General features: G+C 42.6%; 1 protein-coding gene and 1 long non-coding RNA gene across 2 annotated transcripts in view; one reads left to right on the forward strand and one right to left on the reverse strand.

The window, feature by feature from the left end:
- LRPPRC (leucine rich pentatricopeptide repeat containing) overlaps positions 1 to 19,280 on the forward strand; it is a 110,361-nt gene extending 91,081 nt beyond the window's left edge. The window contains exons 31-38 of the mRNA XM_008254465.5: positions 5,831 to 5,919; positions 8,694 to 8,895; positions 10,511 to 10,650; positions 10,769 to 10,884; positions 13,270 to 13,344; positions 15,083 to 15,167; positions 17,783 to 17,925; positions 18,927 to 19,280. Coding sequence (XP_008252687.3) covers positions 5,831 to 5,919; positions 8,694 to 8,895; positions 10,511 to 10,650; positions 10,769 to 10,884; positions 13,270 to 13,344; positions 15,083 to 15,167; positions 17,783 to 17,925; positions 18,927 to 18,983 — 907 coding nt within the window. The 3' untranslated portion in view covers positions 18,984 to 19,280. The remainder of the gene's footprint in view (positions 1 to 5,830; positions 5,920 to 8,693; positions 8,896 to 10,510; positions 10,651 to 10,768; positions 10,885 to 13,269; positions 13,345 to 15,082; positions 15,168 to 17,782; positions 17,926 to 18,926) is intronic.
- LOC103347691 (uncharacterized) lies at positions 7,494 to 10,892 on the reverse strand. The gene is made up of 3 exons (XR_001792990.4): positions 10,754 to 10,892; positions 9,103 to 9,193; positions 7,494 to 7,630 (listed from the first exon to the last, which is right to left on the reverse strand). It is a non-coding gene; the product is annotated as an uncharacterized LOC103347691 (long non-coding RNA).
- Positions 19,281 to 22,955: the final 3,675 nt, after the last annotated feature.

Consider the following 22,955-nt stretch of genomic DNA (forward strand, 5'->3'; position numbering starts at 1 on the left):
AATCAAAAGGACCTAGAAAGGGATAGATCAAGGGTACCTGCTTTGGAACCTAGACTTGTCTTTGATGGGTCAGTATCTCTATTTTCAATGGGAAAGTAAAACTTTTTCTTATATGTTGTGAGTTCTTACCTATTCTCTGTAGCTTGGAAATTCTTTAAGTCATAGTACTTTTGGAATATTAGAATCCTCAATAGGAAATGGGTGCATGCCATTCTTTCAGGTCACTAGAAAACCTAGTGTTTATACTGGGGCTGTTGAAGTTGTGCATTATAGAGCTGTATTTACTGTTTGTATTCCAGTAAGTTTTTTAAAAGATTTATTATTTGAAAGTCAGAGTAAGAGATTGATTGATTCCATCTGCTGGTTTACTCCCCAGATGGCTGCAATGGCTAGCACTAGGTTAGGCCGAAGCCAAGAGCTTCTTCCAAGTTCTACACTTGGGTGCAGGCACCCAAACACCTGGGCCATCCGCTGCTTTCCCAAGCACATAAGCAGGGAACTGGATCTGAAGTGGAACAGCTGGGACTCAAACCAGTGCCAATATGGGATGCTGGTGTCACAAGCAGAGGTTTAACCTGCTATGCCACAATGCCAGCCCCTGATCTATCTATTTTAGAGAGAGACTATTGGGGTGGGGGTGGGGGTGTGTGAAGTGACAAGGCGAGATCTATCTGCAGATTCACCCTCCAAATAACCAAAACAGCCAGGTCTGGGCCAAGCCAAATTCAAGAGCCAAAAACTCCATCCCTGTCGGCTACATGGGTAACAGGGGCACAAGTATATCCACTGCCTTTTCTGGCACATTAGCAGGAAGCTGAATCAGAAGTGGAGCAGCTGTGACTCAAACATAGGATGCCAGTGTCAAAAGCAGCAGTGTAATCCTCTGTGCCACAATGCTGTGCCTCCCCCCAACCCCCAATTTAGGTTTTTCCTGTACTCTGTGTCTCAAGTGTGTTTCCTCAATTGCTAATTAAACTACAATACTCAGTATGCCCTCAATTAGTGTCTTAGAAAATTTGACATTGAGCAGTGCCCTGTGAACTGTAGCCACTGTGGTCAAGGGTGTGTTTTATCTTCTAAAACTACCTCTCTCAGAAAATTATTATGAAATTCTTTATCCTGGTATTACTCAGAATGATCAGAAGTGTTCTGAAGTGACAGTGACTTGGGAGAAAGGGAGACAGAAAGAAGACAGGAGCATTTTGTGTTGACAATTGGATGTGACTAAGTGAGGCAATAGACGCAAAAAGAGAAAACTGCAAAGCCCCGAGTCCTGAGGTTGTTCACAGAGACCTCTGAAATGCTTCCCAAAAGTAGTATTAAAAGTTTCCCCCAGCCTACCCCAAAGGTTCTCAGCTGGTGCAGGGCCCAGGGATGCGCATGTTATTGAATGCCCTAGGTGATTCAATCATGCGTTAGAGATTTTGATCGCAAACCATTAATAAAGAATTGTACTGACATATCACCCGTAGGTATAATACATAGTCAAAAAAAATCCACAAAATATATTTTAAAATACAGGTTTAAGTGTTTATGCTTTACATACCCTAGTGTATTCATGCAGTATGTATGCCTTTCGTTGAAGACCCCACTGATGTAGTTTCCAGACTGCAAGACACACCCAGTTCATGGTCCATATGGCCTATTTGGTGAGACAGAACCAGCACTTTTCAAAATGAAATAGAAACTATCAAAGCATTTCATGTAACAAAGCACAACTTTGACATCAGTTTGTGTGCATGTATGTGTCTGTGAACTGGGATATAGTGTCACATCATTCCTGCTGTAGTCTTACCATGGTTCTTTTTTTTTTTTTTTTTTTTTTTTTTTTTTTTAAGATTTATTTATTTATTTGAAAAGCAGAGTGACAGGCAGAGAGAGAGAGAGATTACTGTGGATCTTTATCTAATAAGTTTGAATGCTGACATAGGAGATAGCTATAAACATGATCCTTCTATTTGCCCTTATATTCACAATCTGCAAAATGTAGGCTTATCTTCTTTCCTTCCCTTGCTCTTTAGATCTTCATGAAGCCTTTCTGAGGTATAATTGACAGAAAAACAGATGTATATATTTAATTTGTATATATCTCAATGAATTTGGGGATAAGTTAATAGAAAATGGGAGCAAAAGATAAGATTATTTTGATGTAAAAAAATGAAATATGTGCATAGTTTTTTCATTTCAGTGTTTTCCATGATCTTTTTTTATATAAATAGTTATTTGAAAGGCAAAGCAAAAGATAAAGAGATTTTCCAACTGTTGGTTCATTCCTCAAGTGCCTGCAGTAGCCAGTACTGGGCCAGGTTGAAGCCAGGAACTCCATCTAGGTCTCCCACATGGATGACAGGGTCTCAAGCACTTGGGCTGTGCTCTGCTGTGTTCCCAGGTACACCAGCAAGAAACTGGATCGGAAGTTAGCAGTCAGGATTCAAACTGGCACGCAGTATGGGATGGCAGTGTCACAAGCTGCAGCTTACCCAGCTGTGCCACAGTACCAGCCCCTCTGTGAACTTTCTGATGACCCATGAAGCCGTCACCACCATAAATGCTATAAACATGCGTCACCTCCCAGTGTCTCCCCCGCCTTCTTTATTGCTACTACTATATTATTGAATTTTGCGTCTGTGATTTTAAGTATATTAATCACTGCTGTTAGCTGTAGGCATTATGACATATAGATCTCTAGAATTTATTGATCTCATAGCAGATCTTTAAACATCATCTCCCTCCTTTTCCTCCCCACCTGGCCCCTGGCAGCCATTCCACTCTGTTTCTGAGTTTGACTATTTAGAGTCCAGATATAAGTGAGACTTTCTGTATCTTGAGGGCACTTTTATATGAGTTGTGTTATCCATCTAAGTTTATTCTGTAGCAGCCTCCCCAGGTAGCTGTGTTGGCCCAAGACAATCCTAGGTCTAAAGCCTTAGATCAGTCTGGAGACTGGATTCATATCCGTTCTGTGTAGGATTGTATCTTGGGTTAGCTGGGAATGTATTATGTAACTTCTGTAGCTTCATTTCCTAGTTCACTGCCAACATTAGACTGGGTCATCTGTTTCCCCTTCAGCTCTGTATCAATGATCAGAGTAAACAAGAATTATTTTTTTATGGGTAACTTTATTGTAACACAGTGACCAAGTGAACCCCTATAGCAAGTGGCAGTTCCATTAGTAGTAGTATTCTAGCACCCTTTTTTTGAGTCCATAAATAGCAACCTGTTATAATTACCTAGTTAATGTCACTGGTTCAACCTCAACAGCAGTAGTTTTCCTGGGAAATAAAGAATGCCAACTTTGTTTTTATTGTACATTTGATGTCTCTAATGTGCTTCAGATGCACTTGACCTCTAGTGAGTTTTCTTCGATTTTTTTTAACAAGGTCAGTTTACCTTTCCAACAAGTAATAGAACCTCAAAAATAACATAGCTGCCTTTTAAAAATTTAAGAAAACATTCATTTTTAATTTCTTCATGTTTTGAAATCAAAATTTACCTATGATTGATTCTGTCAAAGGAGGGAAGCTGCTTCCAATCTCTGATAATATTATTTGAAAATCTTGCAACAGCAGTCCTTTATCTTTTGATAGTAACACTTTATTTTCCCTTGTCCCTGTTAGCTTTCTATTTCTTCTATCTAGAAATAATGCTGAATCTATCCCTGATGGTTTTTACTGTGCAACCCAGTTTTGTTATCCAAACCTATTACAAATTATAATCTCTGACCAGTGTCCTGTGTATTACGTATGCACAATCCACGCATCATTCATCTCTCTGAAATGTCTAATATGAAACTCCCTGTAATACAGTCTTCTTTCATGGAGGTGGATTAATTTTTACCTTGGATTATATGTTCGAAGATTGATACCCTTTTCCCCTGTAATTTTTTCCTCTCTATTCTGGCAATTCTACAGATAGAAAGAAAATGTCTAGGTGCCTGTGCTGTCCAGTTCAGTAGCCACTGGCCATAAGACAGTATTTGAATTTAAATGAGTTATAATTCAATATAACTAAGACTGTATTCATTTCTGTTTCCCTGTCGCAGTAACCATATAGTACCATGTGGCTTGTGGCTGGCTCTATTGGACTCCCATAATCACAGGAAGTTTGCTTTGACAGTTCTAGACTGTCCAAGGTTTTTTCCAAAAGGAAAGATCAAAATTAGTCAAAAGTACATTTCTTGTCTCATAGCATATTAATGATTCCAATGCAGAGATCTCTTATCAGTGGGTTGTTTAGTTTTCCTCCTTTTGCCACTTTGCAGTATATTTTTATTGAGAGTGGTCAGTTTCTACATATGTAAGATAAATGACTATGTAATAGATTTGGAGTTTTCTGTTGTTGGTATTTACCTTCACTTTCATATTTGTAACGAATAGTCAGCTTTTTGAGATGGGAAGAGATTATTGAAAGAGGGTGCTATGTGTTTTAAAGTTTTGGAAAGCTTTGTAGGTTACGCTTTATCACTTTTAAAACAAGTTTTGTTATCCCATGGTTTTCGAATTTTAGGTAATATTTTTAAGTAAGTAAATATGGCATACTGTATATAATAATATTGCCATAAGAAGTGAGCTTTTAATAGTGTCTAATTTTTATTTAATCATGCCAAAGATTGAGAAAGTAAATCCTTTGCTTTCTGCAGTTTATAGTCTCACGCATACGTTGTTGACTTAAGAGCTTTGACAGATGGGACAAAGGGAAAAACATCAAACTGAGCAAGGGGTGCTTTGTGGGATTAAGAGGATTGGTGGCGGAATAAGGAAATCCTGTGACCAGGGACTGCAGGGGTGAACCCTAGAGACTGGAAGTGACTGAGAGGTCAGGTACACCCTGGTGTCTGGAGGATTTTCTTGGGATTGATGAGAATAATTCAGCAGTGCCCCTGCTTCCCTCACAATCTGCTCAGTTTGTGTGTTCGTGTTGGCAGACCAAGGTCATCACTGACCACCCACGACAAATGGCAGCGATGGCTTTTGCTCCTTTTGGCCTTTGGCGACTTCCTAATTGGAAGGTGAACCCCGAGGGCATCAGAGATGCGGAAGTTTCCTCACAGGAGCTGTGCCGTAGCATAGCACACAAAAATCACCTGCCGTTTGCTTTTGAGCTTTTTTGTTTGTTTGGGCTTCTTTTTTTCTCCTAAATTCTGTAGGTTTTAGTCATAAGGAAAAACAGTTTTTTTCCTCTTAAGTTTTAAGAAGTTGGGAGTTATGTTTCAAATTTAAGGGCTGAGACAAGATTGTTATAATAAATTTTTAATTTTCGTGTAACAGCGGCTTTAGTTCAATGGTAGGTTTTAAAGCTTTAAAAACTGTATGTATCTACTTGACAGAAATTTGAAAATTAATCAACCAAATGATATGGTGTTGGTTAGTAATATGCTTTGGTTTATATTTTAAATATACAGTGCTGAAAATAAATGTTCATTTTTGTTGCTGGAAGAATAGTTTTACATTTTATAATCATGGTGAATGGAGGAAAAAAAGAGAGAAAAGTATCCCACTTAGGATGCAGCAGAACAATGCAGGGCATGCAGTTATTTTAGTCATCTAATATGTCAGCATTCAAGAATCTGAACCGATTGTTTAAAAAAAATCTTGTACTTTGTTTCTTTTGTTGCTCACTTCCAACTTTGTCATCTGTCAGAATGCAAAAAAAAATTATCCTTCTATAACCATTGACAGGATAACACAAAAGCTGTCTCCAGGTCGATATTTTGCAGCAATATTTTTAACATACGAACAGTAGTTTTTATAATTTCACCTTGGTGCTCAACCATTTATTATCGTATCAGAAGCATGTCAGTAATTCCTTTCTAAATGTCTGCTTCTTTTAGCGCTGAGACCCACATCAAGGGCTTCACACTGAACGATGCTGCCAACAGCCTCCTCATCATAACGCAAGTTAGGCGGGATTATTTGAAAGGTATGTCACAATGCTTGACCTTTACGTCACATTAATGCCTCTGCAGATTTTTCTTGTAACGCCCTTCGAATACTTGGATAAAGGAGTCCATTTAGCAAATTACCTGCTTATCAAGAGCCTTTTGTGGTAGCTGAGAGACGTAAATTACTGTACATGCATTTATAATACAGCTTGAATATGAATGTACTTGTCATTTGACCACTTAGTCCAGTTTCCATTCCATTTAACACAAGATGGGTTTTCTTAAGATGAATCACAGCTCTTCAGACATGCAAAATTTGTGTTCCAGAACGAGAGAAAGTACAGGCTTTCAAGTGCGTTAAAATTCACAGTGCAAGTCATTTTGCTTTGGAAATTAACATACTTTAGAGCATCTGAAACAATTCCCAGCAGTTGTTTCTTGCATATTGTGTTGGTTGTGTGTGAGATAGCAAATGAGTTAAATTGAGTGTTAAATGTGTGGGATTGCGCACCAAATGATTATAATATTGATTTTTAAAACTTAATCTAATACTTTTTAATAGTTCATAATACCAACAGCAATAAAATATGGTGTGTGTTTGAAGTTTAGAGTTTTTAAATTAATGTTAAGGTAACAACAGTGATATGTGGCAGTGACCTTGGTGAGGACAGATAGGGACTGTTGAACTGTGGGTTCTCAGTGGGGTAGACTTGGATCTGAAGGTCCGATGAATGAGTTCCCAAGGAGAGATGATGAAGCCCTTAAGTTTAGGTGGGTAGCTTTTTATGTAAAGTTTTCATTTGAATTTTAGTCAATATAGTTCCACCACGGTTCTGCTAACAGGACAAAACCCTCTTAGGAGAGCTGTGAGGGAAGCTGAAGAAGCTCTTAAGCTGCTACATGCGTTTACCTGGATCTTCTCGGTCTGTTACAATGGCCTTAAGTCCTCGTTTGCCTGTTTGTTAAACAAATTCACATCCTGGAGAGGGAGAAAGTTAGCATCTGTGCAGCTTTGGGGTTGCCTGTCAGTACGTGAACATGCCAGCCATCTAGCTGTCTCCTGAGTGACTCGCACTGAATCTGGACGTGGTAGCTCCTTCCTTTGCAGCCCTTGCACCCCAGCACCCTACAGGCCAAGCACACCATCCAGACAGGCTTTTTGGACAACAGTAGGTCATCCTTGAAGTGGTGTGTAACGCTTGTTGTTAAAACTTGAGCAGCCTTCATCTGTTTCCCAAAAAAAAAAAAGACTTCATTAGGTTGAAATTTTATATAAAAATGAGAGGCAATTTTAAGGCATTGAAAAGTTGATCTTGCTCCCCCACATAAATAACCCTATTGTTGTCAGTAGCTTATGTTTCTGTAGAAATGGAGATAAGATAAAGACAGTGTCTGAATTTCAGGGGGTTCATTTTTGACTGAACCTGACATGAATTTCACTCGACTGCCGTCTCTTACTGGCTGGGAGGCGTACCTGGTGTGGTGTGTGGCCTGCTCTTAGCTGTTCCACTTGACTGAGCTTGTCTGAGAGCAGACACAGTGACCCTGCTGTTGCCCCTCTAGCGACACCACCCCTCCCCGTGTTCAGCACACACTAACCAGTGGTCTTCTATGAGGATGGGAGCAGTGCTAGCCCATTTCCTGACCCCGCATTGCTCCGTGGCTGGCAAGAGCTCCAGACTTTGCCAGCATTTAAATCCTCTTCTGTTCCCCGCTTCTGTCTTTGAGGTTTCTTTTTCTCAACCCCATCTAAAGTAGGGAGGAAAAATAATGCAAGTTAGGTCTTAACTTAATTTTGTGAGCTTACACTGTGGCAGAGTTAATAAGGTACCTGGCACCTTTGCAGTGTGATTAGTATCACTAGTGAGTAATTGAGTAAGTGCTGGAATCGAGTGACTGGGGTGGAAAGGAGTCAGGGAAGGGAGGGGTGGATACCGTGTATGGTGTCCTTTAAGATATTAACTGTGCAGAAGGAAGGTCTTGTATAAGAATATGATTCAGGTCACAGGGTCTCACGCTCCCTTCGGATGGACATACCATGATCTATTCTCTGAACCCCTCCACTCTCATGCGCACATACAGCTCTGGTGCAAACTCTGGAACGGTTAGACTAGGGTTGGTGCTAGCAATGTGACCTTGACTTTGGAGAAATATTTGAACCTTCTGCCTCAATGTCTCATTTGTATAATTGGTTCTTAACTTTAGAAGGGTAATTGTGGTTGTGAGACTGGGTACCATGCCTTGCACGCAGCAAATAATCAGTAATACCTGCAAGGCATCTAATCTGGGAGTGTAAAAATTGGGTATTCCAGTTTACCTGTATCCTGTGTGAGTGCTTCTGTCTGAACCAGAGGGAGACAGTGTTTTTACGAAACAATCTGTGGGATATTAGAAGTTTTCCTAATCACATGATCTCAGATTGAATCAAGTCTGGGGAAGTATGGCTAGGTAGAAGATGCTTTCTTTTTTTACAAGCTCTTTAATTTTTTTAAATTCTTCCTTTTTTATGTTTTTCTGAACTTGTCAACTTACTTGAAATTGGTTACAAAAGGTTATCCCTGAATGGAACTCACATTGTTGGTAATCTTGTATTTTTTCTGTGACTTAAAGTAGAAATTTCTCTGCACTCAATATCTTATGTCATTTTTTTAGATTTCTCATGAAGTATTGATATTTTTGTGATCCAGAGTAAATTATTCATGGTCTTTCATATATAGCCATTTGGCGCTCATACTTAAAAGCTGGTTTTCAAAATGCATTCGTCAGTATGGATCATATGAGAAGAGCTCTGTGCTCTGCTCTTTGATTTCAGAGGCTCTGAGGACGCTAAAAGCTGCCTTGGACCTGGGGCAGACGCCCTCTAGGTTAGCAGTGACCCGCCTCATCCAGGCATTTGCCCTGAAGGGTGATGTACAAAGCATAGAAGCAATTCAGAAGATGGTGCATGGACTTGACTCAATCGGACTTTCGCGGATGGTTTTCATCAATAACATTGCTTTGGCACAAATAAAGAAGTGAGTATTTTTTTAAGCTTTCTTTTCCTCTGGCATACCCTGGAGTGAGTGAGCAGTATCTCAGTTTTTACTTTTAAAAAAACTCTTTCAGGCATTTGGAAAACACGTCAGCTGCATTAGAAATTCCATATTCTGATTGTTTCCTAGTTAACTTTTAGAATGAACAGCATTTGTCAATTTGCTATAAGTTGCTCCACAGTTACTCACCTTTCTTGTCTGGGTTTCTTGGTGAAACACTTCCATTACAAAAGCTAAAAACGATCTCGTGCTTGTCAGCAATCCTGAGAGTGACCCCCTCCTAGAATATGGTGAAACAGAGCAAGCTTGTTAAAAATATGCGTTTCCATATCCCCCACCGCCCATAAGGGTGCTCACCCATAAAAAGGGGAGACATTTAAGAGTGGAGTCTCTTCACACCGCTGTAGAAGGAAGTGGGGACTGGATTTTTTAGTAACCTCACTTGCAAGGCATTTATTCACGAGGAAGGCACTCTTAGTGCCTTTGAGGGGAAATGTTCTTTAACAGTTAATGTATAAATTTAATGGCATATGACTTTAAAATATAATGTTTGCTTTTTTTTGTATTTTTTTTTTGTTTGCTTACTCCTGTTTCTTTGAGCAGAGAAGGTTATTTTTGCTTTACTTTTTAAAACTGTTTCCCCAAATAGAACTTCAAACTTTCCCCCTTCGTAAGAAAATGTGATTCTTTTAAGTTACAAGATACGGAAATTACCCAAGTAAGAGCCAGTTGAATTTTTAATTGTTACACAGTTTTACATGATTTGGAGAATGTATTTTTTACTCACTGTAATTTCTCTGAAACACATAAGACAAATGTATTGTAAAAGAGCATTCATTTTTAACAGTGAATTATTTAATGTAACCATTTTCAACATGAAATTATTTGAATCTGGAGTGCTGTAACTATAAACTATCAGATACAGATGAGCTCAACCAACATGATACACATGAAGTAATTTATTAAATGAGGCCACGTGGTTGGATTTTTTTCACATTTAAGTATTAAAATGCTTCAGGGACTTTTACTGTAAGTTGAGTATATCCCAAATATACCTGACAAAGAGAAACATACAACTGTGGGTTAATATGAAAATATATACCTTTTTTGAAGACATTATCATCCTCTTTAAAAATCCTAAAATGTTCCTACTTCATACGCTAGTGACCAATTGTAGATTTATAAAGTACAAATTAGAGCATTTAAAGAGGTATTCACTTTATATCCAGAGAAACACAATCAAATTTAAGTATTTAAGATACAGTGTTTTCTAAGTTATCTCCATTAATTCTTCTGTGTACACTTGTTTGATACTGTCAGTAGAGCAGTATTTTAAAACAAGCAACTGTTTTAAGTGTGGTAAAGAATAAAGTATGGAAGTACTATAGCATGAACCACCCAGTGATTCCTCTGCTACCTAAATGTGAGTGGATGCATGTTCCACGGTGTTTTTATCTAGGTAATTGTAAACACAGTTCCTTTTTTTCCCTCAATGTTTTTCCATGAGAATGTCTAAAAGTAAGTTCTTAGAGTAAAACTGCCTGCAATATTAATATAAAAACAAACATTTGTAAATTTATTTTGCTTTCCTTTATAGCAATAATGTAGATGTTGTCGTTGAAAACATTGAAAATATGCTTACTTCAGGGACTCCGACCGTGGAGCCCCAGTTCTTTGGCTTGGCCTACTTGTTCAGAAAAGTAATAGAGGAGCAATTGGATCCAGCAGCGGAAAAGTGTAAGTTGAAGAACAGAAAAGCACATTTTATCTCTGCTGAGCCCAGACCAAATCTCTTTGGTGGGCTCGTTATACCACTGTTGTGACGAAGGAGTCTTCTTACCTGTTGTTTTTCCAGTAAGCATCATGGCAGAGAGACTGGCCAATCAGTTTGCAGTTTACAAACCTGTCACCGATTTCTTCCTTCAGCTTGTGGATGCAGGCAAGACAGATGACGCCAGAGCCCTCCTACAGGTACGACCCTCTCCTCGTGGAGCAGGGGCTTGAGAAATGTCTAGACAAGTGTATGGTGGAACACTGGCAGGGAAGTGTGGCACTGCTCGCACATTTAAATTCAGCGTGAGTCAAGGTTGCCTGACAAGGACTGCATTGTAGGTGGTAGGCGGCTGGTGTTCCAGGTGCCAAGTGGGACTAGAAATGTCCTCATAATTAACCAGGGGTGGGGGCCGAGGAAGACGGGTCTCATTGAAGTGATTTAAAGACAAATGTGTCCGTGCAGATAGGTAATGTAAAACAACAATTCCTTTGATTTCCTACTTTAATTTCTCTAATGCTCTAAATACTGTGCATCACCATGGCAACACAGTTTGCAAACAAAAAGTAGGAAATGTTTGCTTTTCAAGTACAGCTCCTCACTTGAATACTCAAACATTCTCAGCGCCTTATTCAAGATTTATTAAGAGTTGAATTTGCTTTCCATTCACTTGTGTGTCACAGACACATTAAATGACAAATGCAGGTCTCTGTGGCCCGCACTCTCAGTTAAATTAGCAATCTTCAGGGAGGGAGACAAGCGCATTCATGCCATTTTAACAGCACTAAATATAAAGCTGCGTGCGCCGAGTGCGAGGGAACGGTGGGTGAGCGGAGCTGCCACTGGCAGTGTACACAAACAGGCGCTGCTGGGGGCCCTTCCCAGCAGGTGGCAGTCAAACAGCCACCGCGATCCCGCCCACGGCTGTGTTTGTGTAGACTCCCTGTGTCAAATTGAGGCCTGGGGCCAATTTCGGATAGTAAATAGTATTATATTCACTCACATGTCTACCAGCTGCGCAAGACCGTAAGTGGGAGATTGGGAAGGTAAGACTGTACCCCTTTGCTGGAGCTTCTGTTTGGATCCTTAAAGCACATCAGATTTGACAAGAAACCCATACCATTTTAAAAAGACTTTTCTCAGCATTAACAGTTTTATAAAAAACTGTAAGTTGGCCCTGCTTCTAAGGTTTTTCATTTGTTTCTGAACAGAGATTCAGGTTTATTAGGGGTTTTTTTTGTTTGGCTTGGTTTGTCTACTCCCTCCCCCCCGCCCCCCGCCTTTATTTTTCCTTAAAGGATAAAAGGCAGTATCTGGTAGGCAGGGACTGCAGGAATCTTCGCATTGCTGCTTTCAGTGGTGAACATTCTATTTCGAAAGAAATGAACTCTTAGCTTTATCTTCGTGCACGCGTGTCTCAGCAGCCAGGAGGGGAGCAGGTGCCTAACTGTGTAATCATACGCGGTCGCTGTGCGCTGTGTATTTTAACACACTCCTTTGACAGCGGCCCTTGTGCTCCGTTCGCCAGCTCTTCAGCGCTGGGTGCGAGCGCTGGGGCTCTTGCCTGCCCCTTCCAGCTACGGCGCCCACGGCGGCCCTACCCAAGGGCTCTTGGGCACAGCTCTGAGTTGAGGCCTGAGCCGCAGCCTTTCCTTGTGCTTTTCTCTACCAGACGGAGGTTCCTGATGAGCAGCACTTTACCCATCCTCTACCTGCTTGTCAGACAGTAAAAGCTGATTCTTGCCGTAGTAAAGAATACTTTATTCACAGATGTCGAAAACATCAGTTTATAATGTAAATGTGCTGTGTGTCCCCAAAAGTGCTTTTATACCTTCGTTTTAGTATTGACAGTGTCTTAAAGCCTTGAGAGAGCAATGTGCTTTTAGGAACTTAGGAGAGTGACATCTGTGATGAATGTAAACTAAAATATTGTCTTGCCATATTTGATTTTACTATAGCATCTCAGGTTGGGTAGACACTTGATTTATCTGGTCTGTCATGTAAACTTTTTTTTTGAGTTTAACTTTTGTCTCTTTCTCAAGCACTGGCTGTCTGTTGCAATGAAAGCCTTTTATAAAATAGAGAGATTGAAATCAGTCCTTTTGTATGCATAAGTGTAGGTAATTATACTTTAAAGAGAACTTGCTTTGTACATTTTAATTTTTATAAAGAAACGAGCAGTTATCTCCCTGACACCTTATTAAATGTATAATTAACCTTATGATCCCCAGCTCACTTGTGAATGCTTGGCAGTATAATTGGAGAGGAATCGTGTTTCTTTTTTCCTCTTTCTTTGCAGTCCTAAACCTTATTCTGTGGTTGTTGAAGCATTAGTTTAATTTTTCCCTTTTCTTTTTAAACAAACTTTGTACTTGCAGTGCCAACGGCAGCACCCCCAAAGCTTGGCATAGCTCACACTTGTTTTCTTCCTTCCTCCCCTTCAAAAAACATGGTTGACTGTCAGGCCTTCCTGTTGCCAATGATACACTGGTGCATTATTGTGCGCTTCCTTAATTGGGAATATTCACCCTGATCTGCTTGTTTATCAGAAATGCTCACTTGCTGTGTTGTGTTTTAATTTTTAGAGATGTGGTGCAATTGCCGAACAAACCCCAATTTTGTTGGTGTTCTGTATTAGGAGCTCTCAGAAACCGGGAAAGGTACTGTGCTCTCCTTGTTATCAAATCAGTGATGCTGTCAGCCACTCTTGCTCCATGGATTAACGTAAGAGCTTGGTGGTTCCAGGCTTTATCTAAAGCACTAATGAGATTGAAGACTTTGCTCGTCAGTACCGCCTGCTTTTTGTAGAATGTAGCTGAGAGTGAGTTCTAGCTCCTTCGTTGGACTAGAAGGAAACAAAAAGGAAGCTCATGGAGTGAATTTTCTTTTCGTCTAAGTGTGCACCAAGAGCCCCAAGAAAGGGCCCTCAGAAGTGGAAGCGTAGGCCACTCTGGTACATTTGATGGTGCGGAGGCCCTGCCGAAGGAGCCTTGCTCCTGCAGATGTCTGTCCCTTCCAGTGGCTCCTTTAGACCGTTTATCAGGTCTCGGCCACCAGGTAGATGGGCTCTTTGGTTTTAAAACATACCAGTTAACATCCCAAGTTAACGTTCTCATTCATATAGGCTCATGTGTGTAACAGAGCCAAGTCCTGTTTTTGATGTCTAAAACACAGATAACAGCCTATTCCAAACATTTATTTTAGATCTGATTTTACCTAGTGAGCACCAGCATCATAGTTTACTTGGGTGTTTTCAGGTTCCTGAGTGGGTGCCAGTGATGTTTGCTGTGAAACATAGAGGTTGCTTCCAGGCCAGGAGGTTTAGTTTTCCCTGATTTCCACACGCTCCCTGTTCCTCCATACATGCTTTTTAAAATAATTAATTGCAGTTTTTTTTAAAAGCCTCACATGTATTTATTCACAACAAACAACTTTTAGGAAATATTAATACTTGTTTGTTTTTGTTTTGTTTTCAAAGAGGCTATTTTTTAAACTCTGTAGTTAAAAAGCATGAGAGATCTAAAAAGCACTTGCCCAGCCACGTGTGGGACTGTGCCAGGCTCCTGCCTTTCTCAGGAGACGGCTCAGTACAGCGATGTACAGTAATACGCCCACTCGGAACCTTCCGCCCAGCAGGCTTTAAATGCAAGCTGTCCAGGAGAGATGCAAGCCTGGGAGTAGACTGAATGACCACCATAAACAGGAAGCTGGGATGTTTCAGACGCCAGTTTCGGCGTCCCGCTCCTTGAGAGAGGACAGTGAAGCCAGCTTTGGAGGCTCTCTGTGAGATGGGAACGGCACGTGCGAGGCTATAAAGTCGGCCGGTGATCTCTCCAGCAGGAGCGGAGTGTGTGTGGAAAGACTCAGCGGTTGTTGATTACAGGAGACAAAACTGGAGCGTGTCTGCAAGCCCTTGGAAGCAGTCAAGTAACGATTTCAGTGAGATCTGAAAATGCTCGCTCTAAATAGCACACGGGTGGCATTTACGGCGGAATGTTTGAATTCTTCTCATTCGTCAAAGATGTTGACACCTGAAGTCCAGATCTCCTCCGCCCTCGAGATTTTGTACCTTCTTGGTAATGGCCTGCCGGCCGACAAAGAAACAATCTTTAGATGTTTAGGAAATACTGTGTTTAGATAGATCCTATTGTATTTAGATATTTTAGGAAAGTAGTCACAGAATTTTAAGTAGAATTGCATCACTTTTGAAAGCTGCTGGTTGGTTTTGGCAGTAAATTACTGAATCAAAATCAACACTAAAATATGCAGAAGAAAAGGCCATTGAATTAAATAGATCTGTGATAATTATCGTCAGGATTTTCTGATACAGTACTGATACATCAGTTCTATTTTACTATTTTGAACTAGTGATAATGTTGCCTCTATTTAATTTCCTAGGCACCAACTCTGAAGTCTTTGTTAGAATTGATTCCTGAATTAACTGAAAAGGAAGAAGCATACACTTCTGCCATGAAAAGCTACGGTAATAATTTTATTCTGACTCTATTATTTAAGTGATTTAAATTCTTGTGGTATAGTCAACTAAGTTGTACTCTTCAACTGAGAGCAGTAATCTAAATACCAGATTAAATATCAGATAGCTACTTATGATATAAGTAATTCACATAGTTCTAGAGTGTATGTTTTAAAACTATATTTAAGAAAAATACGATATTACATGTTGTAGGATCCCAGGCTCCTTGAAGGAGCTGGACCTCCACTTACATTTATGTGTTAGAGACCAGTTTGGGGGCCCGGTGTGTGGTACAGCAGGTTAAGCCCCTGCCTGGGACACTCACATCCCGTGTGAGCACCGGTTTAACTCCTGGCTGCCCTGCTGCCGATTCAGCTCCCTGCCAGTGAGCCTGGGAAAGCAGAGATGGCCCTTCTACCCTCACAGGAGACCTGGATGGAGTTCAAGGCTCCTGGCTTTGGTCTGGCCCAGTCCCAACTCTTGTGACTATTTGAGGAAGATCACTCTTTTTCTCTAACTGTGGCTTTCAAATAAAATAAATAAATAAATATTTTTTAAAAAAAAGTAGAAACCAATTCAGGTCTTCCATGATCCTGTACCTGGTGCGTAGTGTGAAGTAGGTTAATGTTTGAGACTATCACTTGATTTGTTGTCTTGGGTTTTTTGTTTTTTAAGATTTTATTTTATTTCTTTGAGAGGCAGAGTTACAGACAGAGGGAGACACAGAAAGAAAGGTCTTCCATCCACTGGTTCACTCCCCAAATGGCTGCAACAGCCGGAGTTGAGCCATTTTGAGGCCAGGAGCTTCTTCTGGGTCTCTCATGCAGGTACAGGGTCCCAAGCACTTAGACCATTTTCCATTGCTTTCTCAGACCATATTAGGGAGCTGGATCAGAAGTGGACAGCTGGGTCTCAAACCAGCACCCATATGGGATGGGATGCCAGCACTGCAGGCTTAGCCTACTAAGCCACAGCACCAGGCCCTTGATTTATCTTCTTGCTCCCTCAGTTCCTCCGCTCCTACCTACACCTTTGACCTAACAGACCCCTTAATTATGAAGTCCCAGTCGAACTTCCTGACTGCTAGGAATGGCATTGAGTCAGGGAGCCAGGGTGAGGTTTGCTGAGTGATCACAATCACCCATCCCACTTCCACTCACTGATGTGCTCACTGAGGGCCTGGAGTATGGAAAGAATTGCTTTGCTAATTTTATTTTTGGCATGAAAACAGACTCAGTCATCAATGAGTCAATTGGTTCTCCATTTTGCCTCCCTTATGAGGGAAATATACTGTTCTTCAAATTCCAACTATAGTCAAAAACCTTATCAAATTTCCAGTAACTACTAGCATGAAATGATGTCAAATGCTTAAAATTCATGTGCCTGACTGCCAAATGAGGTGACCCAGCGTGGGGCAGAGGGCAGGAGTCAAGGAAGGAGAGAAAGTGGAGCTACAGAATTTTCAGCACAGCTTCCTAGAAGATGGAGCTTGAGCCCCTGATGGTAGGAGGGAAGCAATTCTTGGCCCCTTAGAGAGAGGAGCAGAGATGTATACCAAGGAAATGGACATTATCCAGACTGCAAAGATCTGTGTTATGATGAGTTCCCTTTGTGGGGGAGAGCTGTTGTGAACTGATTGTTCAGCTTCTCACCACGGTCCTGCAGGTGCACCCTGGCTTCATGGTAGAGTTCCTTAGATGTTAACACTCTTCATACAAAGTCCCCGGGAGCCAGCAGTGTTGCACAGTGGGTTATGGCATCCCACATCAGAGCACTGGTTCAAGTCCCACCTGTTCCGCTTCCTGTCAAGCTCCCTGCTACTGCATACCTTGTGAGGTAGCAGATGATGGCCCAAGTTCTTGGGTCCCTGCTACCCACATGGGAGACCTGCATGGGGTTCCTGGGCTTCAGCCTGGCCCAGCCCCAGCTGTTGCAGGCATTTGGAGAGTGAACCAGCAGATGGAAGATCTTCTTGGTCTATCTCTCTGCCTTTCAAATAAATAAATATTTCAAAACTTGGCCAATCAGCCACAAGGCAAGGGCCAGCTCGTCATAGCTGCTAGGCCCGTGTCGTTCTAGTGCAGTATGATTCTGACTGGTTAGAGCTTTGCTTTGTCATCATAGCTACTTATGTTCTCCGAATTTGCTTATTTGAAAATAGGAAAATATATTGAAGTCTTTGTGGACGTTTAGCTGTTAATCTTGATAGGTGCAGATATGCAGGCTTCTACATCATTCCCATGCCCCTCACCACAGCAGGCTGGGTTTTCTTGAATTCAAAGTGTGGATTGTAAGCAGGGGCTTGAATGGCGTGTGCTGATTACTTTATAACCAGGGGCGGCGGTGTGGTCACTGACTCTCCGCGGGATACCTTGGGCACGCAGTGCCACTCAACGCTCTTCTGCAGACAGTTGAGTGTGGCCACACCTGGCCTCTCCCCTCGCCTCCACCGTGACTGGCGCCGAGCGGGTGGTGGAGATTCTGAATAGGACTTCTTGCCGCAGGTCGTTACTTAGTCACATGCCGTGGGGTAGAGGGACCCAGCCGCCCCTGAGCAGCTGAGAGTTTTGGGGAAAAGGTGGTCTCTGCCTGTGGCTAACACCTTCTTCTGTAACTTTCCTCAGTCCTGGACAAAGACGTCGCGTCTGCTAAAGCACTGTACGAACATTTGACTGCAAAGAAGACAAAACTGAACGACCTGTTTCTGAAGCGCTACGCGGTTTTGCTGAAGGGCGCTGGAGAGTCAGTCCCCTTCCCGGAGCCCCCTGTGAGTATTTCTTAATTACGGGAGAAAATACCTCTGCAGATTGACACGGGCCTCCGAGCAATGCGTAAGAACATAAGTTGAATACTTAATTACGCAAGGATTAGGCCTGTGCGTGGAGCCCTGGGGGGTGGCCGAGGCTCTGGGAGACAGGGCCCTCGGGGCGAGGCAGTGGGCAAGGCCGTGGCAGACCTCCAGCTGGAGGAGGGAATTTCTCCGGTGTCCTTGGGGCAGTTCTCACCTTGTTTCAACTTGAAACAGGCTTTGATGGCCTGGACTTCAGTAGCCAAACATATACCCCTGTTAATTACTTGTTCGTTTTAGATGAATTGGGTTTCTTGGATTTCTTCATCTGGGAAATTTGGTTTGCTTTCAGTAAGAGAAATCACACATGCAGAATTCCTTTTTGTTCATTGAATCGAAAGTCACTGCACCTGGATTATTTCAAACACCTTGACCTTCCGTACCCACGTGCACACATGCACACAGCAGAGGCTTCTGCTCTGCTTTTGGGGCCCTTGAACTTGTGACTTCATGAAACAGAAGACTGTGCCAAAGCTTGGGGGTGGCATTGGCCGCAGGACCAGCAGTCTTAACTACCAGTTTGCTTTATAATTTTTTTAGATTTTATACTGTTACCCCCTTTTTTTTTTTTTTTAAGATTTGTTTATTTATTTGAGAGACAGAGGCAGAGAGAGAGAGAGAGGTCTTCCATCTGCTAGTTTACGCCCCAAAGGGCCACAACGGCCAGTTTGAAGCCAGGAGCTTCCTCCTGGGCAGTGGCCCAAAGACTTGGGCCATCTTCCACTGCTTTCCTAGGCCACAGCAGAGAGCTGAATCAGAAGTGGAGCAGTTAGGACTCGAACTGGTATCCATATGGGATGCCGGCACTGCAGGCAGCAGCTTTACCCACTACGCCACAGTGCCAGCCCCTGACGTTACCTCTTGCTGTGAACTCTTTCTCTAACTTCCCTCTTCTCTGCCTTTTTTTTCCTTATTAACAGGAAAGCTTCGAATTCTATGCAAATCAGCTAAAGGAATCAAAAGAGAAGCCCTTGTGAGATTAAGAAGGCACTTTGCTGCATGTGTGTTCATGATTCTGGACTAAATGTTATTTGTAAAATGTACTAGAAACAATAAAGTGAAAAATTACTTTTCTACATACTTTCATTTGTAAAATGCGAACGTTGAGCATCTTACTGCTGATTTTGTGTCCATTGAGTCATAATACGTCTGTGTCGTTTCTTTACGGCTCCTCTGTGTGAAGCTGTAACTCTTCAGGGTTCTTCCGGCTAATGCCATCAGTTTTCCTGCTCTGTTTCATTTGTTATTTTCATTAAAATGTTATTCCTTTCAAACTTGCTTGTTTGTATTGTTTATCTGAAAAATTTTGGAGCTAGAGAAACAATATTTAGCTTCCCACTGTTTGATATTCTATAATTCTGTGTGCGTGAAGTCCTGGATAACTTTCCAGTTTTGTAAATCACCAAATCTAGCATGTGTTGTTTTCCAGCAAGCAGCAGAGTCCAGTCACTGTCGCCATCACCTGCCCTCGGCCAGCTCCCGACGCACACGTTCAGCACATGTTCATTCCCTCCCTTTTTCCAGGGGCACCTATGAAGTGTCAGAGTCTTGGTCATGTCCTCTCATTTTTTAAAAACTTTTATCTCTTTATCTGAAAGGCAGAGAGAGAGAGAGAGAGAGAGAGAGAGAGATCCACTGCTTCACTCCCCAAATGGCCGCAACAGCCCAGGCTGGGCCAGGCCAAAGCTAGAAGCCGGGAACTCCATCCTGTTCTTCCACATGGGTGCCAGAGACCCAAACACTTGAGCCACCTTCCACTGCCTTTCCAGATGCCATTAGCAGGGAGCTGGATCAGAAGCAGAGTAAGAGACTCAAACTAGGACTCCGACACCGGGCGCTGCTGTCACAGGTGGCAGCTTTACTGGCTGCACCACAGCACCAACCCAGGTCCTCATTTGTTTCCAGGACTCTGTTAGCACAAGGTACACCTACCCCAGGCTTGGGACATTATGCTTGTATCCTGTAAATATGTGATTCCATGTATGAAAGGGTGTGAGCTGCTGGTTTGTGTTCACTTTTATAGATTAAAATTTACCTTCATGCTGGCTCTTGTGCCTTTTAATATCTATAGCATAAGTACATTAATAAGGTTTAGGATGGGAAATCAAGGCAGTTTATAAAGGTGGGGTGAGATAGTTAATTTTGAAAAATATTGAAGGTATTTTATTTGAGGATTACCCCCCCACTGTGGGTGTTCCTTGTCAATTTGAATCTGGTGACCAGCTTCTGTGGTTCAGTATGGACTTGGCTCCTAAGTTAAGGGACGACTTTGCCTTGGGCAGGTAGGTGGACCTTTTCCTCTGTGCTTTTGACCTTGTGTTAAGGACCAGCCCTCCTCCATCCAGTGCCTGCCTCAGAGAGAGGGCGAGGGGAGGCTCGCTGGCAGAAGACAAGTGCATGTCGTCATGGCTCTAGCCATGCCTTTACTTCCACTGTTTCAGAGTTCGACCTGAGGAGGCAGGTGCCTTGGCCAGTGCTGAGTCTCTAGGGGACATAACCCAGCCCCACACCTGTACAGGTTTCACTACTGTCTGACTCACGGGGAGCCTCCCTCCCGTTCACCTGTCACTAGTGATTGCACTGAAGCCAGCCTTATTTTTTGCAGTCATGCTAACCACAAATTAGTTGAGCTAAGTTTTATTGATGTTCATTAAAATCAACCCTTGAAGTGAGGCATAACCTTGGGGCATAACCTGAATTTGCCAGTCAATTTAGGGAAAGCAGAAAGTAAAAAATCTGATTTGCATGAAGTGACTGCTTGCTTATGACTCTGAGAAAGGTGACTGCAGTGAAGAAATTGTTCAAAACCCCCATCTAGCGATCCGAACTGCAGATGGGGCACGAAGCAAATTGTTCACAAGGGACTGACTGGTCAAATATCCTTAGCACTGTATGGGTTCCCCTTTTGAATGTAAATGTTTAAAGTGAAAGTGTATGTTGTGAGTTTAAATGCTTTCTAAATAGGTAATAGCTAAATTGAAAACATTAGCAATATAAACAAAATAATGCAGCTCAATTTACTAGACTCAAATTATAAGCATAAAACTAATTCTTCAGAGTAAAACTGTCACTGTAAACTTCTGGAAGGTGTAGTATTTTATATGTAATTGTATGCTAATACATTTGAACCTAATACAAATGTGAAATGCTTTGAATAAAGTATACCTCAGTTAACTGGGCTGCCTTTTTTGTTGTTGTTTTCTGAAAGAGTTACAGAAACAGGGAGAGACAGAGCTTTTAAAGTATACCTCAGTTAACTGGGCTGCCTTTTTTGTTGTTGTTTTCTGAAAGAGTTACAGAAACAGGGAGAGACAGAGCTTTTATCCGCTTCACCCCACTCCACCTCTCCAAAGTGGCCACAACAGCCAGGGCTGAGCCAGGAGCTTCATCCAGGTCTCGATGTGGGTGCAGGAGCCCACGCACTTGGGCCATCCCCTGCTGCTTTCCCAGGCATGTACATTATCAGAGAGCTGGATTGGCAGTGGGGCAGCTAGGACTCAACAGTGGAGTCCATATTTAAATTTTTGTTTTTAATTTTCATTTTATTTGAAAGGCTGAGAAAGAGCAACAGGCGCGTCCTCCATATGCTGGTTACTCCCCAGATGCCCACAACAGCCAGGGCTGGGCCAGACCAAAGCCAAGACCCAAGTACTTGTGTGATGCTGTGGATGCGTGTTAACAGGAAGCTGGACTGGCTGAGAAGCAGAATCAGGATTCACACACAGGGACCGCAGTACAGAATGTGGGCGTCCCAAGGGGCAGTCAGCCCCTGCACCAAATGCTTGCCCTGCTCTTATAATGTCATTTATTTTTTTAAAACTTTATTTGGGAAAGGGAGAGGCAGAGAGAAATCTCATTCTTCCATCTTCTGGCTTATTCCCCTAGATGAGCCAGGCCGAAGCCATGAAACAAGGAACTCCACCTGTGTCTCCCATGTGGGTGGCCTGGGCACATTAGCAGGAAGCTGGATCAGAGACAGCAGGAACCAGTGGTCCGATATGGGATGCCAGCGTTGTAAGCAGCAGTGTAACCCACAGTGCAACACCTGTGTTTCAGTGTTAGGATTTTTTTTTTTTAGGAAGTCTTTTTTTTTTTTACAGGCAGAGTGGACAGAGAGACAGAGAAAGGTCTTCCTTTTTGCCATTGGTTCACCCTCCAATGGCCGCCACAGTGATCCAAAGGCAGGAGCCAGGTGCTTCTCCTGGTCTCCCATGGGGTGCAGGGCCCAAGCACCTGGGCCATCCTCCACTGCACTCCCTGGCCACAGCAGAGAGCTGGCCTGGAAGAGGAGCAACTGGGACAGAATCCGGCACCCCGACCGGGACTAGAACCCAGTGTGCCGGCGCCGCTAGGCGGAGGATTAGCCTATTGAGCCACGGTGCCGGCCCTCAGTGTTAGGATTTTAAAGTACGTGGTGACCTCTGGTGTGGCCAGAATTCCCTTCTTAAGTGTCTTAAGTTTATATGAGGCTTGTGGGGAACCCGTGAAGTCACTGCTTACCTGTCTTAAGGACGAGCAGGTGTTGAGGTCCCTGAGGGACGAGGTTGGTAACATTCCCATGTCATGGCATGTGATAAGTTGACCCCTGAGTGACTGCGAGTCCATCATGGGTGTCGTGTGACGTCAGCTTCGCGTTTTAGGTCTCTGTGGGTTGCTGTCTGCACAGAGGGTCCTGGGTCTCTTCATCCATGTTTCTGAGTGCTCACCAAAGCCACCATCTGATGACTTGTCTGCCCCTTCCGGGCTCCCACAGCCACTTGAGCAGAGCGAGCTCTCAGGACCGGCTCTCGCTCCCGCCTGTGCTCAGGCTCAGTGACTGTGAGAAGCAGCTCCCGTGGGTTTTGTGGCTGCCGTGTGTCGCATCCTCCTGTCCAGCACCACACAAGAAAATGGGCTTTCAGAGGGGAGTCTGCAGCCAGAATCCTGTGAGTCACGTGGTTAGGACTGAA

The sequence above is a fragment of the Oryctolagus cuniculus genome, chromosome 2 (assembly GCF_051225735.1).
Source record: "Oryctolagus cuniculus isolate XC-2025 breed Fujian yellow rabbit chromosome 2, ASM5122573v1, whole genome shotgun sequence".
Lineage (NCBI taxonomy): Eukaryota > Metazoa > Chordata > Mammalia > Lagomorpha > Leporidae > Oryctolagus > Oryctolagus cuniculus.